Genomic DNA, 16,160 nt, shown 5'->3' on the forward strand with positions numbered 1-16,160 from the left:
AACAATGGATCAGTCAACTATCACAGTAAGAAATGACATCTGAATTCTTCCTAAGAAATAAGACAGCCTTCAGAGTGAAGGAAAAGACTGCCAAGGAAATCGTTCAAATCTTTCCAACTTTCTTCAATTTTTCAATCTTACATGACGAAAGACAGAGACAACTACAGGGCAGCATACCAGTAATTTCTTTTTTCTTTAATACTTTAACTTAGAATAAAAAAGGGAGTACTTTTTACTGTACATTCACATTTCTCCTCTCCCCAGTGCTTTGCTTTTTCTTTCAGGAGGTTCAGAGCCCACTTGCCATCAGGTGGGAAGTTGCTTTTCTTATTAGTTCTGCACACAAATTGATGAACATTAGAAGGACACTCTTTGATTTTCAAAGGTACCTCACAGTAGAAAAATGAGTAGCTCTCGTGAGCCCCTGGGAAATGTTTTGAATTCTAAAAGAGATCAGTGAACTTACTGAGGCAACATAATTAACAGAGGGATGAGGACACTCTTAATGAGAGTATTTTAGGGATTTATTGCATCAATTGTTCATTCAAAAAAAAAAAAAAGTATTTTAATTGTAATGTTTTAATTACATATTTTAAAAGTTAGTGCCAATGAACCCAGATAAGGGGTGATGTTTCAGCCAAGTTCTGCTTTTGAGAGTGATAGAWGTAAAGATGATACTTCCAATTCTTTATGTCTTGCTCARCATTTCAGTCTTGARCACTTGTACACAAAGTCAGTAAAACTTKGGCCAAATGTACCTCTTAACCAAGTGCAAAGGATAATTCCTTCTCCCACAAAMGTTATTCAATTCTTGCTTCTCAAATTCAGTTTTGAGTTGATAATGAGAYGAATCTTAAGCACTGAAATATCATCTTCTCAGTCTATAGAACTCCATGTTCTCAYATTCTCATCTCAGCCTTGTTACACAAGACAAGGGCATTGCTTGTTTCTGTTTTTATTTTGAAGTTTTTAATATATTTAAAGGCTCCGAAGTTCTACATCACCTTTAAGCGTAAATAGTGTCTATTTTATAAATATGATTCACTACCATCCACCTGCAGATTCTTGCAAGAACATGTAGATTGCTAGTAAAGGTCACTTTGATTTCCACRAACACCTTTGTACCTGAAAAAGAGAAAATACTCTGTAACCAACTCATTTTTCCAAGGTATGAAATTAAAKAAACATTTCTTAAAACCAAGATTTCTTCAGTGAATTTTCCCCTCTTGTAGTGCTGTCAATCATGCCTAGAAGATTGCCCTCAGTTACCACTGGTGCACTGTGCCTTTTCATTTGCCAGTCTTGCTGTGTAACTGCTCCTGATTTTAAGGTCAGATGCCTTCCTGTTCAAGCAACTTTCTAAGAACAAGAACATCTGCATAAGTTTTGGGAAAAGTTGAGGCATAAGCCTACTGAAAGTCAAATACATATTGCAAAACTACTTCTAAGGAAGAGCTTTGGCCATTTTATTAACTGACTGAATCATTACTGACTTAAGTCAAGAAAGCAGCTTATTTTTCCTTCTCTTCCAATGTCCTGTTTTTTTTTTCTTTAAAAGGTAGAGAAAAAGGATATTGTAGATAAACAAATAAGTTTGCTTTGGACAGAGTGGGCTATCCAGAATGCCTGAGACTGTCAAGGAATTTGAACCAATTTTACAATATCAAGCTCTCTACAACTACAGCACGTGAAGGGCCAGTTATTAACTCCCAATAAGCTTCAACACAGATGGCAAGCAGTACCTGCACAGCACTGAGAGGTAACTGCTCAGTATAAACCCAGACTGACACAATTCTTCACAAGAGCTGTAAAATGCAGTACTGAGTCAGCTGAAGCTGCTCCTCTGGCCTTACCTGTCACTGGGATGACGTAGATGTCTGTGGAACAGCCCCTCCCAGGACAATGCTGTTTTTGTCAGTCAGGGTTTTCAGGGTGGTGGTGGCTGGGGAYTGGAGAATTTTACGTGAAAGCCTCATTCTGCCATCAGTGGGATCACGGCCAAAGTATTTAACCTGTTAACAACACAAAGCACTTTCACATTGACAGACTTAAAGAGCTGGAAATAGCATTTTTCCTTAAGAGGTGGGGGATTGGTTTTATCAGTTTGATGCTAGAAAACCCACAAATACATATCATTTAGCCTACATTGCTATCACATAATGTGGTGCCTAAATAGCAAGARTATGACACTAAATAAATTTAATTTGAATGAGCAGGCCTTTAATMATCACAGAAAGGGAATCCAATATGGGAAAATACATTCTCCATAAACATTACATAAAAAATTAGAAAAAAAATATAATTTTAAAATATGAACAGCATTTTATTAGCATTTTAAAGTTCAAAAAGCAATTACCTGAATTTCTTGTCCAACTTCTAATCCCAGGGCACTAGGATGTTTAATCTAGAACACAGTGTTTTTCAGAAATAAATTTATCAGTGTTAGTTATAAAAATCCCTTCTTTCAAGGATTCTTCACACTACACTTCAATCAGAGGGGCCCAGCACTACCTTAAGAACAATAGGTTTCTGAATATTACATAGAAAAGGGTATTGCAGAGCTAAAGGCCTTGGTGTAAAAGGGACTGCAGCAGCCACATGATTGTTAAGYACAGGGCAGACATAATTAAACAAAGAGGTGCTGCTAATTAACAACTTTTAACCAGGAAATGGACTGTGGGACAACAGTGTGTTACAGACATGACAACTGGTTAAAAGTAAATAAAATTGCCCATTTTATACCTGTTTAATGATGGATTACCTTTCTTTGATCCAGCTGAGAATTATGAAGTAATACTGGGGTCATGTTTGGGTACAGTTTTACCATCACTCCAGAATCTCTGCAGCAGAAAACAGCAGTTATTTCTAAGTGCATGAAGAAAAGTTTGTGTTTCACTCTGCATATGGTCCCCAAAGCAAACATTAGTAAACTTCTCATGAATAAAATTTTACTCATCCCTTTTAAAAAAAATCTTTTATCAACCATAACATGCCTGGTCATTTTTTTCTTAATGGGAAGTGRATCAGAAGTTCTTATTTCAGGGCAGTATAATTCAGCAATAGGTACCATCCAAAAAATAATTTTTACAAGACAAGTCTTGGGTTAGAGTGAAAAGCAAATTCATGCTACCTCTTTCAGATCCAAAGATGAGAAACGCCTTAAKTTTTATAATTTAGAGACATTCAAAAAACCAAACAAGTAGCAAAAATAAACAGCTTTATTAGGAAACAAAGTATTTACAAAATAAATCAGGAACGAAAAAGGAAAAGTATCAGGAGTGATGCATGTGTCAATATCCCCAGCATAAGTTTGGCACCCTTAAAAATCAATTATTGTTTTACATCATATTTATATATCAGGAATACATCTATGTAAATAAATAAATTTCCACTCCAAATCAGTTTTTATACCTTATTTCAGTTATTGTGGCTGTATAAACTGCCCCAAATTCCAAATTAACTTCTTGCTGTAGAAGAAAAAAAAAAAGCAAACAGTAAGACAAATTCACAGAAACCGAGTGAAAAAGTTAAAACCAGAAGTCTGTCCTTACATCATCTTTGCAGATTTCTCCAATAAATTCTCTAGCTTCGTGCATTGCCCCTGGCGTGGGAGCAAACACAGAGTATGTCTCTTCATCCAGCTGACTTACAGTCACACCTTAAAATGGGGATTTAGGAGAGCATTTAGGTGCACATTGCCAAAAAGTCACATTCAGTAAAGACTTGCACAGAGCAGAATGATTTTGCACAGACTCATTGAGACTTGAGGTTTCTAATCATTATTTAATCTTGTTCAGCTTTACATGAAATTGCATGGCCACCATCTCCTTACAAATACCTGGATAAACTTGGGGGCCATAAAAGAACACAGAATTATTTTTATAATCTTTTAAAGGCAGGGGAAAAAATCCTGAATAAATTTTGAGGGTTCTGAATCAATTTCCCAGAGATTTTAAATAAAACTTGCATTAATAGCTGATGAAACTCAAAGTGCTTTGGAGATAGAATGGTAAAATTCTCAGCCCTTCTRGAGTAGTTTTGTGGCCAGACCATGCAGGCTTGCAACCTAAGGGAAATATGAGTTTTCCTCCTTTTCTCCACCCCAATCCCCTTAGAAGCAYTAATCAAGTTTACCATAAGGGTTTCAGGTCCAAAGCAGAACATCTACATCTGGTATTCTACAGATAACAGTATTTTTTCATTTTTACTGAGCATTGAAACAGCTCAATATACAAATCTGAAGCAAAGGGAAACACATTAGGATAAATCATCATAGGAATCAAGAATGTCTCACCGGTCTGTGCTTGAAGTTTTTTCAAATTATAAGCCCCCGGACCAACGAATCTTAATCTTTTTGATAATGGAACGTGGATAGTTTCTGAAAGAACATTTAAAAATCGTTTGAAATGCTAAATATAATCATCTTGAAAGCTATCGCAAGAAAAGGCACATTCCTTTAGCTTTTCATCTTTTACAGCTACCAGTGTTATTTGCTGATGTGGGTGTAATTACAGGTAAGAACTGAAATAAATGAAGACACAGAGTAACTTTGATGACTGCAAATTACCTTAAACCATACTGATACTGACATCTGTATCAATTCTATTTTGTGAGAGTAGCACAAAACTTCACTTAGATTCTGTTTTCTGGTGTACAATGGAATAGGACACTGCTGCCCCACATTGCAATAAAAATCCCCCAAATAATGAAAATCCCTCCACAAATTAAAAATAACCMCATGGGGCAGGGGCAAAAACATGTAACAATTAAAAAAAAGCTGTTTCAAGCAAAAGTTTATTATTAAAAAGGTAATTATAAAAGCTTTGAACTCCAACAATTACATTACCTACAACTGGTCCACTTTCTTTTCTGTTAGGTCTGGGTTTTGCCAGTGTTTGATTCATAATTTGTAAAATCTCCCTCTTTGCAGCTAAAAGGGATGGGAAGCAAAGAAGGGAAAAAAGTCAGTAATTTTATATAAAATAAATTGATATAGTTCTTCCTATAAAGTAGAAAAAGATCCTTCATCAAAACCTGTCTCCTGCTTAACTGGAGAATGACAAGCTGAAAGTTTTCCAACTAATTAAATCCTTATTAAACCATGTAGCTTCATTTTCTCATGTGCTTCAAGAATATTTTATCTGCACATGTCAGAATACAGATGGCAGCAAGTTTCACTAATAAATATAGCAGAATTTATGGGAAATGAGAAAAAATTTGCTGTTATTTTCATAACATGACCCTGTTGGATTTAAACAAAGTAATGTAACATGTGTTAGGCCAAATCATGCAATGTTTGAAGTCACTTTAAAGTTAGTTTGGAGCTTATTTATTATGCCAAACCCATTTTATGAAGATAGAAGCTTGTTTTTTCCCCAATAAGAACAAAAAAATGAATAGTTTATTATTTAGTTTCATAGAACTTAGCACCATTTATCATGCAGTATGATAAAATGAGTGCAAATCCATTTTACTATGGATTTGCATTTGCTATGCAAATACAGGACCTACCTGTAGCTTGTTGAATAGCTTCCACCACAATTTTTATTGGTATTCCTGGCAGCTTCAGATCAACCTGACAGGAACAGAAGAAAGTGACATCAATGTCAGTAAAGCTTTTCTAATGCTCTCTGAGAGTTTCACTTGAGGAAGATATAATGTTACAATACCTGCAGTGCTGTTATCCCTTTATTAGTGCCTGCCATCTTGAAATCCATATCTCCGTAGTAATCTTCAATTCCCTGCCAGCACAGAGAGAGAAAACCAAGTTGGAGTCATTTATCCTAGTGCCAGGTCCCACCAYACTTGAAGTACAGAAGAATTACTCTTAAAACTTCCAAGTTTTCTTCAGCCTTATTTTGCTGTTCAGCATTAACAGTGTCCCTTTCTCTCCTTAGAAATCAAGGGCTTTTGTGGACAAGTTTCTGATCCACTGCTGATTTTGTGTTGTTGGTGGCTGCACATTATCCTCCCCAGCCACTCTTTCAAGTGCTGATTCTCCACCCAATATGTTCTGTCTTTAAGTAAATTATTCAAGAACTATTAATATTTTCCCTCCATGAGAAAAAACAAAATTGATTGGAAGGAGAAAGCCTATGAATGCTGAAATAACTAATAACACAAAAAATAAGAAACATGATTGGACATTTCATAAWTTTTTTTCAAAATAAGGGAGGAATTGGGGAGCTAAAAGAGAGAAGGTACAACTAATTTTTCCAGGAGTGACGTTCCAGAATTAACTGGTACAATGTTACAAAAGAGGGCCAAAAGAGGCATTTTTCAGCATGAAGCAACAAYAACAATGTGAGGAACACTCACCAGGATGTCTGTCAGCAAACGATAGTCCTCKATATCCCCTTTTCCCTGACTGCACTTGGTGATGAGACCTATGGCTACACCTGCCACTGCATTCGATACTGGAACTCCTAAGAGTAAGAGCAAGAAAACTTCTTTTTTGAAGCTTCTGATCATTTCCAGAGCCAGTAACATGTTATCACATGTGTTTATCCTTAGAAGTGCCATGTTTTGTACCTGCATCCATTAAGGCCAAACTTCCACCACAYGCAGAAGCCATTGAAGAGGACCCTGGAGTTGAAACACAGGAAAAAAAAAAAGGGATTAAACACAAAAATGGGTCTCAATAAAAGCTGAGTTATTTTCATCAATCTATGACATAAAAATGCTCCATTTTATTAAACCAAGGAAGAGACATTGCTCACGCCATATACATGCTTTTTATTTTAAATTTTAAATATTTCAGGTAATYGTTACTAAGAACATTTAAACTGAAATATAATTTAACATGCCTAAAAGTCAAGTTTGTCAAACCTAAGCTTTTTAATAACCAAATTTAGTTTCTAGCACTAGGTTAAAAACAAGAAAATCCCAATACCATTTGATTCTAAGACTTCAGAAGTAACTCGGATYGTGAATGGGAAATCCTGGGGAATAACTGGTTTCAAAGCTCGTTCTGCCAGTGCACCTGTTCAAAAGAAAAAACAAAGCAACCACAAAGTGATCCATAAATACAAATCAGATAAAATATTGAAACTTGCAGCATGGCATTTCTCTAGTCTGGACTTACCATGTCCAAGCTCTCTTCTGTTCATCCCAGTAACTTTGCCAATCTCATTGGTTGCATAAGGTGGAAACTATGAAGCAAAAATACGTACACAGAAAATTAACCTGCATTTCTTTTCCATTTTAAAACACACACTTAGGAAAAAAAAAMCCTTTGAAGTTTTGGTGCATCTCAAGGTAAAAATAAATTAAAAATAAAATAATCAAACCACCACATAACTGCTACCAGCCACTTGGTTTGCAAACCAGGACCAGTTTAGGTAATGTTTAGCAAATATTTACTAGCACGGAATAAAGGAGAATAAARCAGTAGCAAGGTAGCTAAGAAACAACACAAGAAGCTTCCTCCAAATAAACYTGTCAAACAACCTAGCAGAAATGTTATTGCTGTCACAGAGATAATGGAACAAGATATGCCTGTTGCCTGTAGGAAATACTTTGGGCAAGCTCCAAAGGCTGAGAGAGAKCCAAGACATAAAAGCATTTATTTACTACTGCTGTGGCACATCAGCTGAACACAGTAATAGAGTTTACTAAAAATAATAGCACAGGTTAATCCTGCTTTCASTAAGAACCTGTTCTGAAGGAGCTCACCTAATGTTATGGCATTAAAAAGGCCATATAAAATGAAAATTTACAAATTACCGACTGCTTTACAGGAAACCAGCACTTCTGTTCATAAACATTCATGCATYAATTAACATAAATACATTTTAGCAAATCTAGAGTTAATTTATACTTGGAAGTGATCAACTGTGCCTCTAAAAGCAAGACATGAAGCCTTTCTGAGCATCATGCAGATAGGTGTGACACAGGAAAACTCTCACCTCATAATGCAGCATGAAGTTTTTATCTTTTATTCCACTGTTAAAAACAAGACGGTGTCAGAAAAGGAGCAACCAAACATATTTACACACAACAGGTAATTCAAGATTCTGTTGCYATGCTTACAAATGGACCCAGCCAAAACCAACAAATCAACACATTTGCTGATCACCCACAGTTACCAAAATTAGAGAATATGGACAAACACTTCCAGGGCAAAAAAAAAACCCTTCAGTAAAAGTTAAGCTGAGACATGAAAATGTAAAAACTCCCACACTGGGATGACATCACTGAACTGTGGCTTTAAAGGGAACAAATTTCACTTTAGCCCTCAGCAATAAAACATTAAAAGTGCAAGGACCTGCTTGCTACATCCTACGTTAAATTTTTGCTGCTCCATTAAAAAAGGAACAYGAATATTTTGAATATACAAACCAGASTGATGTTACTTTAATMATCTCCAGTTTCAAACATGTACCTWTGGAATTAATGTCACCTTAACACAAACCAATGGCCATGATCACTTGATCAGGTCACTTMCAAGTCTAATTTTACACAATTTTCAGTCCTAAAAAAAGTATCTGTGTCAAAGTTCAAGGGAGTTTTATCAAATGTGCTTAAATACTCACCCTCCTACTACCACTGCCAAAGCACCAAGAYATACATACCTTACTGCTGTTGAGATAACATCTGATTTCACACTCGATTCCAGAGAGTCAAATGTAACTGTACACAGAACCTGAAATAAAAATGAGTTAAAATAAAAAAATAATCCCCCCTTAAACACTTCTACCTTCACAACTCTAACTGTTTATGAAGCATCAAAAAGAATGAGTTCAGCAGCAAATGAGATGCCATCACCTATCACCTTTTTTTTCTCCATCACACAAAGTCATTCATAATCCACAAGGATAATACAATCTTACAAGCAATCACATTTTAAAATACTAACTTAATGTTTCTTAAGTAGGAGTCAAGAGCAGTTTGCTCCCTAAGAAACATTTAAGAGACAGGGCCAGATGCAGATGTTTGTGCCTGTTTCCCACAAAGACCTTCAGTGGGTATTATTTTTAGGGGGAGGGGACAACACTGAGGAATAAATCACTGTTTGCAACTGCCACCCAAAGTCAGTGTAATAATTCAGATCAATGGCTGATGGTCTTCTAGCCAAAGGAGCTATAAAAATAAAGAAGGCCGAATCCCGAGGACAATCTTAATTCAATCCACCCAACAACTGACACTTTTGGCAAAGAAGAGAAAAAAATCATCTTGCTATTGCAAATTTTTTTTGGTAAAATTTCCTTATTTATTTCAGGTTTCATATGAAGTTCCTTTAAAAAGATTTCTCATGACGTGCACAATTTAGCATTGCCCTATGAACCAATGTACTTACCAACCTACACACCATTTCTAGTTATTACTATTTAAATGTGAAGAAAAAGGAAACCTGGCATTTAAATGAAATCTTACAGCTTTTGATAATTCATTTATCATTTCTGATGTTTAAATGACACTACCTGTGTTTGACCTCTTTGAAATAAGGCTGATCCATGAAGCATTTTGAACATGTTCACTTCACATTTAATGTCTCTGAGGGAAGTCAAATCTCTCCCATCACACCTGAAGTGACAAAGAGGAATTAAAAGATCGGTTAAACTATAGTCTTGGATTAACAGCTGACAGAAATATCATCAGTAGGAGTTTGACACACCCACCTTCTATATTCATTTAGAACAAGATTTCTAAAAATATCCTTTGAAACCACATTGAAGGATTCCATGATTTCGTAAGGCTCAGCCTCCAGAAATTTTTCTGAGTATAAAAAAGAAATTGCATCTGAAGTTGGAAAATTAATTTTACAGAACTTTTACTGAAATAACTTCAAATAAAGAGCACACTGTAACTCCAAGTAGTGCCCCATTCAAGCATTCTCTAAATATTAAGGAAACAAAAAATAATACCTTTCAGCTGTTCTTCTGTTTCAAGCCTTATTTTGTTGATTGCCTCATCTCTCGAAATCTAGAACACAGGATTTGCAACCAGTTAACGCTACAAGTAAGAACAACAACAGAGGTTTGAGGGTGTGTTTGGTTTAAAGATCTGTTAAGTTTTAAGGAATAAGGAACAGAACTGTCACACAAATTCAAAAATCAATCTCAGGCTAGAAGGAACCTCAAGGGTTGTGTGGTCCAACCTCTCTTGGCACAAGCAYAATYTAGACAAGATGGCCCACCACACTGCCCAGCTGAATCTTTGAAGTGCGCTAGGATGGGGAATCCATTCATCCATCCACCCATTCCAGTGGCTGATAATTTCTCCYAAGGAGAACATTGCTCTTGGGCCCATCAGAACCTCTCAGGAGTAACCTGTACCCATTTGCACTCATCTTCTTCATGTGACTCCTTGTGAAAWGTGAGTCCCCACCTCCACATAATAKAAATATTCCATAGAYAGGAATTTGCAGAATAATTTATTATTWCTATTACAAATACATGCAAGAAAGGAGACAGGCTTGTATTACAGAAACCCTGAGGCTGGAAAAGAYCTCTGAGAACATCAGAGGTCAACCAGACCACGGCATATCCAGTCTTYCCTTAAGCATCTCCAGGGACGGAGCTTAAACMGCTAAAAGCTCAAAGAACTCAATCTTACTATAGTTTCATTGTGATATTAATTAAGAAAATAATTATATCATGATTGATTACTTACTTTATCATGGCTTGAATCTGTGAACACTGCATAGATCTTGTCATAAGCAAGTCTTTGGGGAGAAGAGGAAAAATTTTGAAAACACAACTTCAAAACCACTTCTATAATTAGGGGTCTTTTTGAGGACTAAATATTTGAAAAATACTTAGTGAATTATCAGTCTGGTGAAAGCACCAGACTGATATTTACAAACATTCCTACATCTGTGTTATTTGCTCTGAACTCACTTCTTTGCATACTCCACGATCTCTTCAGGAGCAATAAACAACTTCTGGACAGTTCTCTTGACAGCACCCTGCTCTTTCACCAGCTGCTGAATGCCCTGGATTATCTGCTGGGYCTGCTTCACCCCCACTTTGATGGCATGGCAGAAGTCTTGTTGCAATATATTCTCAGCAGTTGCTTCCAACATAACTAGCAATGGAAAATTAAAAATTAAATAAATTCCTATTTCACTTTCAATAGCAATCTAACCCAACTGAGAAAATTACAGATTAACACGAAACTGCATAAATATAATGGAATTTATTTTACTTAACCCAATGTTACCTATCACTGTTATTTATTCCTATCCTTGTGTAAAAATACATGTCTCAAAGATAAGAAAAATACCTGCAAAGATTTTCAAGCACTCAACAGACAACAGTTAACGTACTTACCAACTTGACTTTGTGGCGCTCCAGCAACAACTAAATTTAGAGTACTAGAAGCCATCTCTTTTCGAGTTGGGTTGATAACTGTCTCTCCATCCACCAGCCCCACCCKTACTGCACCTGCAAAGAAACTCCAGAAAGTTATTTACTATAATAATAAGGAAAATATTTAGGACATCATTTTACGTTGAAATTTATACAGCTCAAAATAGTAATTAAAGCTACAGATTAATTTTAAAATACTAGCATGCTAACTGTACATTAAGAACAAATCTAGAAGACAAAATTATSTATACTATTTTTCTTTTGGATACTATTACTGGATAGGACAAACAATGCCAAGTAGTATTACACATAATATTGTGARTGTACTGCAATTGAAAGGAAAATACAGTTAAACGTTTGTTCCTGGCTAGATCATTTCTCAGAAAATATTCACAATGAAATAAATCTCTTTTTGAATTCCTGTAGGAAAATATTCTGAACCAGCTATTTTCCAAACAATGCTTTTCAAGGATAAGATTCTCTTACAAAATATTAATTTATTGGTCTYTATAGTACACTATTTCTGGATTGTAATTCCTCCCAGCAATGTATTTAGTCCAGAAAAAAAATCCTTTGAAGTGCAATAATCCTATGAATTGCAAAATTATTTCCAGTGCTTAAAATTCAGTATTTAGATTCAGCTTGTTGTTAAAAAAGCAAAGCACCAACTGTGGTCTAAATCTTCCATTACACTAAAATTACCCATAATTTCAAAATGTTTACTTACCAATTGGACCATTCCAGGGGATATCAGACAATGCCAGKGCTGCAGAAGCTGAAATGAAGAAAATAATCTGGATTAGAAAGAAAAAAAAATCAATCCTATTAAATCTCACAGAAGCAGTAGTTTCTCACAGYCCTCTTACCTCCATTAATTGCCAGAATATCAGGATCATTGACACCATCTACTGCTAAAAGATTACAAAGGATCTGGCATAAGATAAAAGACAATGAATAATTTTGACCTATACATTTTTATTAGCTGTCAATACAACGCTAAGAACACTAAAAAACCTCTCACATTCCATGTATCTACACAAGCCTATACTATACTACACGTGGACATTTTTCCACATGTTTAAAGTAGAAAGCTGACAAAACCCACCCCACAAATGGATAATATTTTATCATAACATATATAAAGCATTTGCTATTAGCCTCTTTATCTGTTCTTGACAATATTTGTAAATTAGGATGTAATAAAAATAATTTAAGACAAGGAGATGACAAATTAAAAAGCAGCCTTACACWATTTGACTGGTTTGTAAAGTGCAAACTCCTCCTTGATGTTAAGAAAAAAGAGCTTTTCTTAAACCAGGGCCTGTATAAAGAAATTTTCATTGGCCATATCCCAGTTTTCCATTTTGAAGGTAGCATGACCTACCTGCGTATCATAAAAGTAGCCTGCTGGAAAGAGTGGTCTGATTGACCGATCTGCAAAAGAAATAATTCAACTCTAAGAAGAAGCTGGTTTTCAGTAGTTAATATTCAGTTTGTCTTGCAATAGCCCCACGAGAAACATTCAAAACAAATTTTTAAACAAATATATTTAGCATGACATAAATAACTTTAAAATTTCAATCACATTGATAAACAATAAATTACAAGTTTGTTTTCTAACATTACTAAAAACTATCAGCTCTGCAAACAGCAGTTATAAAGGACTGTYTTTTCAGATACCCAGGAGGAAATGACAAAATTTAAAAAAAAACATTATAAATAAAGTGTTTCAGTCTACCTATTACTCTGCTTGTAAGAATTTCTTTATCAGTGGAACCAAGCTCTCTTCTCAGATAGTTTGTAGGAATTCTTCCTGCTGCAGCAGCTTTCTGACGGTAGTCAACCTTWCAGAGACAATTCAGGATCTTTAATAATAACTGATTATTTACTGCATAGCCACTGAAACACAAGGGACCCTAGGGATCATCCAGTTCCAACCCACCCTTCATAATCACAGCCCTCTGAGCCTCACCAGTTTTCCATGCAACCAAACTATAACACCTGTGCTTGGATGTTGTTCTCTAGAGTTTTGAGAAAAGCCTTACTTAAGCCAAAGCAGAAAACATCCAGGGCTCATCCCTCATCCACAGAGGGACCATGGACATCTAGACATTTTATCATCRGCTGCAATTCTGAAGTTCAGGGTCTGTCATCTAATGTGTGAATTCCTCACTCTTTCCAGCATCCTGAACACTACTGTTTTAGGATTATTACTGCTAAGGTGACCAGTGACTAGCACAAAACTAATTCTRTCATTAGTACTTACCACTAATGGCATAAACTGAGAGGGAGAGGGCTTGGTTTTGCTGACTGCTGTGACCATTACTGCTGTGTCACCTAGCTGGGTTAAGAAAAAAAGATAAACTGAAGTTACCTGCGAACAAAACAACTCCCAATGTTCCAAATTTATTCACAAGCCAATAATTTGTAAGAATTACCCTTTTCAGAAAACCACCACATAAATCCACACTTCACGTCACTATTTTTGCTTTTCAAATGTAATTTTTTTTCTATAAAATACAGCTGTTGCTTGTTTACAGATAAAATTGTCACTTGAGGCTCTATATCCCACATATAGTAGGCTCTGACAGCCAAATAACATCTTTTAAGATACAGGAATTTTTAAACTGCACAAATTTTAACTATTTTTTTTTACCTGAACAACAGCAGATCCATCAGCAAACTTTGCAAGTTTTCCAGAAGACAGCTCCATCTTTCTAAAGGAAAGGAATAACCTGTTACCCAYTGTGAATTCATGTAAATTTTCCAGCAATTTCTGCATTCATCTACAGCCTCAATTGCAGAATGAAGGCCATGCGCCATACCAAACAAAAATCTTCCTTAAAATCTTCCTGGAAATTGAAATTCTTTGACCCAAAGCGACTAAATTATCTTAAAGTGCTTTCAGCTCAAGTGTCCTGCCTCTTTCACCTTGAAGCAAACCCTTGCAGCTACATCAGCTGTCAACAGGAGTTACATCCATGCCTTAGAGGCCARCGTGAATCACAACCTGTTGCAGATGGGGTTTAGCCAGTGGAAAATGCCCTCACAAAACAAGGGGAACTGCTTCCATACTTAGAGAACACCACTTCCCACCAATGCTGCAAAATATTCCCTTTTGTGGCAGAGAATGGAGTGCAACACGCCAATGATGACACAATCAAAAGKCAGATATGGATTATTTACTCCACAGTTGTGCAGCCTGGGTGCTCGGTGCTATTCCACAAGCCCAGCACATCCTCTGGGCTTTCCATGCCATTATTCACACACAGAAATCCAGAGCTGGTTCCTTCCCAAGCACATCCCCTCTATGATGATTAGTTAGTAATTCCTATGTAAGTTATTCCAGGTAACTTGTTCGCATGCTCAGAGAACACCTGGGCAAGGCCCTTGTGACCTGTGTGATTTTTACTGTTATAATGAACATAGTGCAGCTATAGAACCACAGRATGGTTTGRATGGGATCTTGAAGCTCATCCAGTTCCACCCCTCTACCACAGGCAGGAATGTCTTCCACTATACCAGGTTTTTCCAAGCCCCATCCAACCTGGCCTTGGACACTTCCAGGAATGGRGYAGYCACAGCTTCTCTGGGCAACCTGTGTCAGGACCTCACAGGGAAGACTTTTTTCCTAATATCCCATCTAAACTTACTGTATTTCTGTTTTAACCCATTTCCCCTTGTCTTGTCACTCCAGACCCTCATAAATAATCTCTTTATCCTTCTTGTCGGTCCCCTTTAGGCACTAGAAAGTCACAATTAGTTCACCCCAGAGCTTCTCTTCCCCCAGGCTAAACAATCTCAATTCTCTCAGCCTTTCCTCACCCGAGAGGTCTGCATCTCTCTGATCAACTTGGTAGCCTCGAGTATGTTACCAAGTTGACAATGCACACATGGACACGATCAGCATCTTGATTTACTGCATCCTTAGGGCTTGTTAGTTCCCGGATGCCCCTAATTAAGCGATGACAAGGCTGAGTCGGTCTGCTTCCTTGCTGATTAAGCTTGGAAACACATCAACAGCTGACATCAAAGAACATCCCGACTAAGATAACCTCGACACATTCCGCATTTTGCACCAGTTTTTCCTCACGTCTGTCTTACTCTCCAGCCGGGGCAGCACTCTGCACTGCTCCCACCCCCCTCCGAGTCCCTCACCTGCCGCCCACCTCCACCGTCACGGCCCGGCCAGGCCGGGTCCCCGCCGCTGCGCCGCGGGCGGGCACCCACGGCAGGGCGAAGCGGCCCGGGGGTGGCAGCCGCCGCAGAGCGGAGCCGTGCGGGGGCAGAACCCATCGCCACCGCGCCRCGGCCCCGCCGCCATCCCGGGACAGCGCGCTCAGCGCGGCCCGGCCGCAGCTCGTGGAGGCCGCCATAGCGCCCGCGGCAGGAAAGGGMGGCCACGCGATTGGCTCAGGGGAGCGGCGCAGCGCAGTAAGAGCGAAGCGGATTGGCTGCAGCGCCGCCGCGCYGGTTTCGGTTCCGTACGGGCGCTACAGCGGCTGAGGAGGGTCAGGCGGCGCAGAGCGGGGGCGCTTCGCCACCCTCGAATCCTGAGGGRAAAAGCGTCAGAAAAAGGTGCGAGGCGGCGCCTGAGGTGGCCTTGGAGCCAGCTGGGGATAGAATCTGAGGAAAACGCGCTCGAACGGGGACTCGGAGCGAGGAARGGGACACCTGCAGCAGGCTGCTGCCTCCTCTCGCCTCTGGCGCCTCAGGAGCCAAGGTGGCTCCAGGGGGTTGGTAACGTTACCGCCAAAAGTTCCCGACTCTTCCTGAAGGGCAGGCCTGTACGCCGGCTTAAATTCATGAGGGAAAAATGCATACATTTGGAATTAATTTGCCCCATAG

General features: G+C 38.0%; 1 protein-coding gene across 1 annotated transcript; it reads right to left on the reverse strand.

Moving 5' to 3' along the window:
* Positions 1-552: 552 nt before the first annotated feature.
* On the reverse strand, positions 553-15,701 carry PNPT1 (polyribonucleotide nucleotidyltransferase 1). Its single transcript, XM_057382288.1, has 29 exons — positions 15,471-15,701; positions 13,969-14,029; positions 13,579-13,653; positions 13,051-13,156; positions 12,697-12,746; positions 12,179-12,242; positions 12,040-12,087; positions 11,274-11,387; positions 10,842-11,028; positions 10,615-10,666; positions 9,867-9,924; positions 9,621-9,717; positions 9,423-9,525; positions 8,574-8,644; positions 7,908-7,944; positions 7,085-7,151; positions 6,893-6,982; positions 6,532-6,585; positions 6,319-6,425; positions 5,670-5,741; positions 5,512-5,575; positions 4,847-4,930; positions 4,295-4,378; positions 3,552-3,658; positions 3,412-3,467; positions 2,762-2,840; positions 2,357-2,404; positions 1,854-2,012; positions 553-1,125 (listed from the first exon to the last, which is right to left on the reverse strand). Exons 1-28 carry the CDS (start codon positions 15,686-15,688, stop codon positions 1,857-1,859), a joined length of 2,409 nt encoding a protein of 802 aa, XP_057238271.1. The 5' UTR covers positions 15,689-15,701; the 3' UTR covers positions 553-1,125; positions 1,854-1,856.
* Between the last annotated feature and the right edge of the window lie 459 nt (positions 15,702-16,160).

Source organism: Malurus melanocephalus, unplaced genomic scaffold (assembly GCF_030028575.1).
Source record: "Malurus melanocephalus ecotype Western Australia unplaced genomic scaffold, MMel_1.1 scaffold_13, whole genome shotgun sequence".
In the NCBI taxonomy this organism is placed as follows: Eukaryota; Metazoa; Chordata; class Aves; order Passeriformes; family Maluridae; genus Malurus; species Malurus melanocephalus.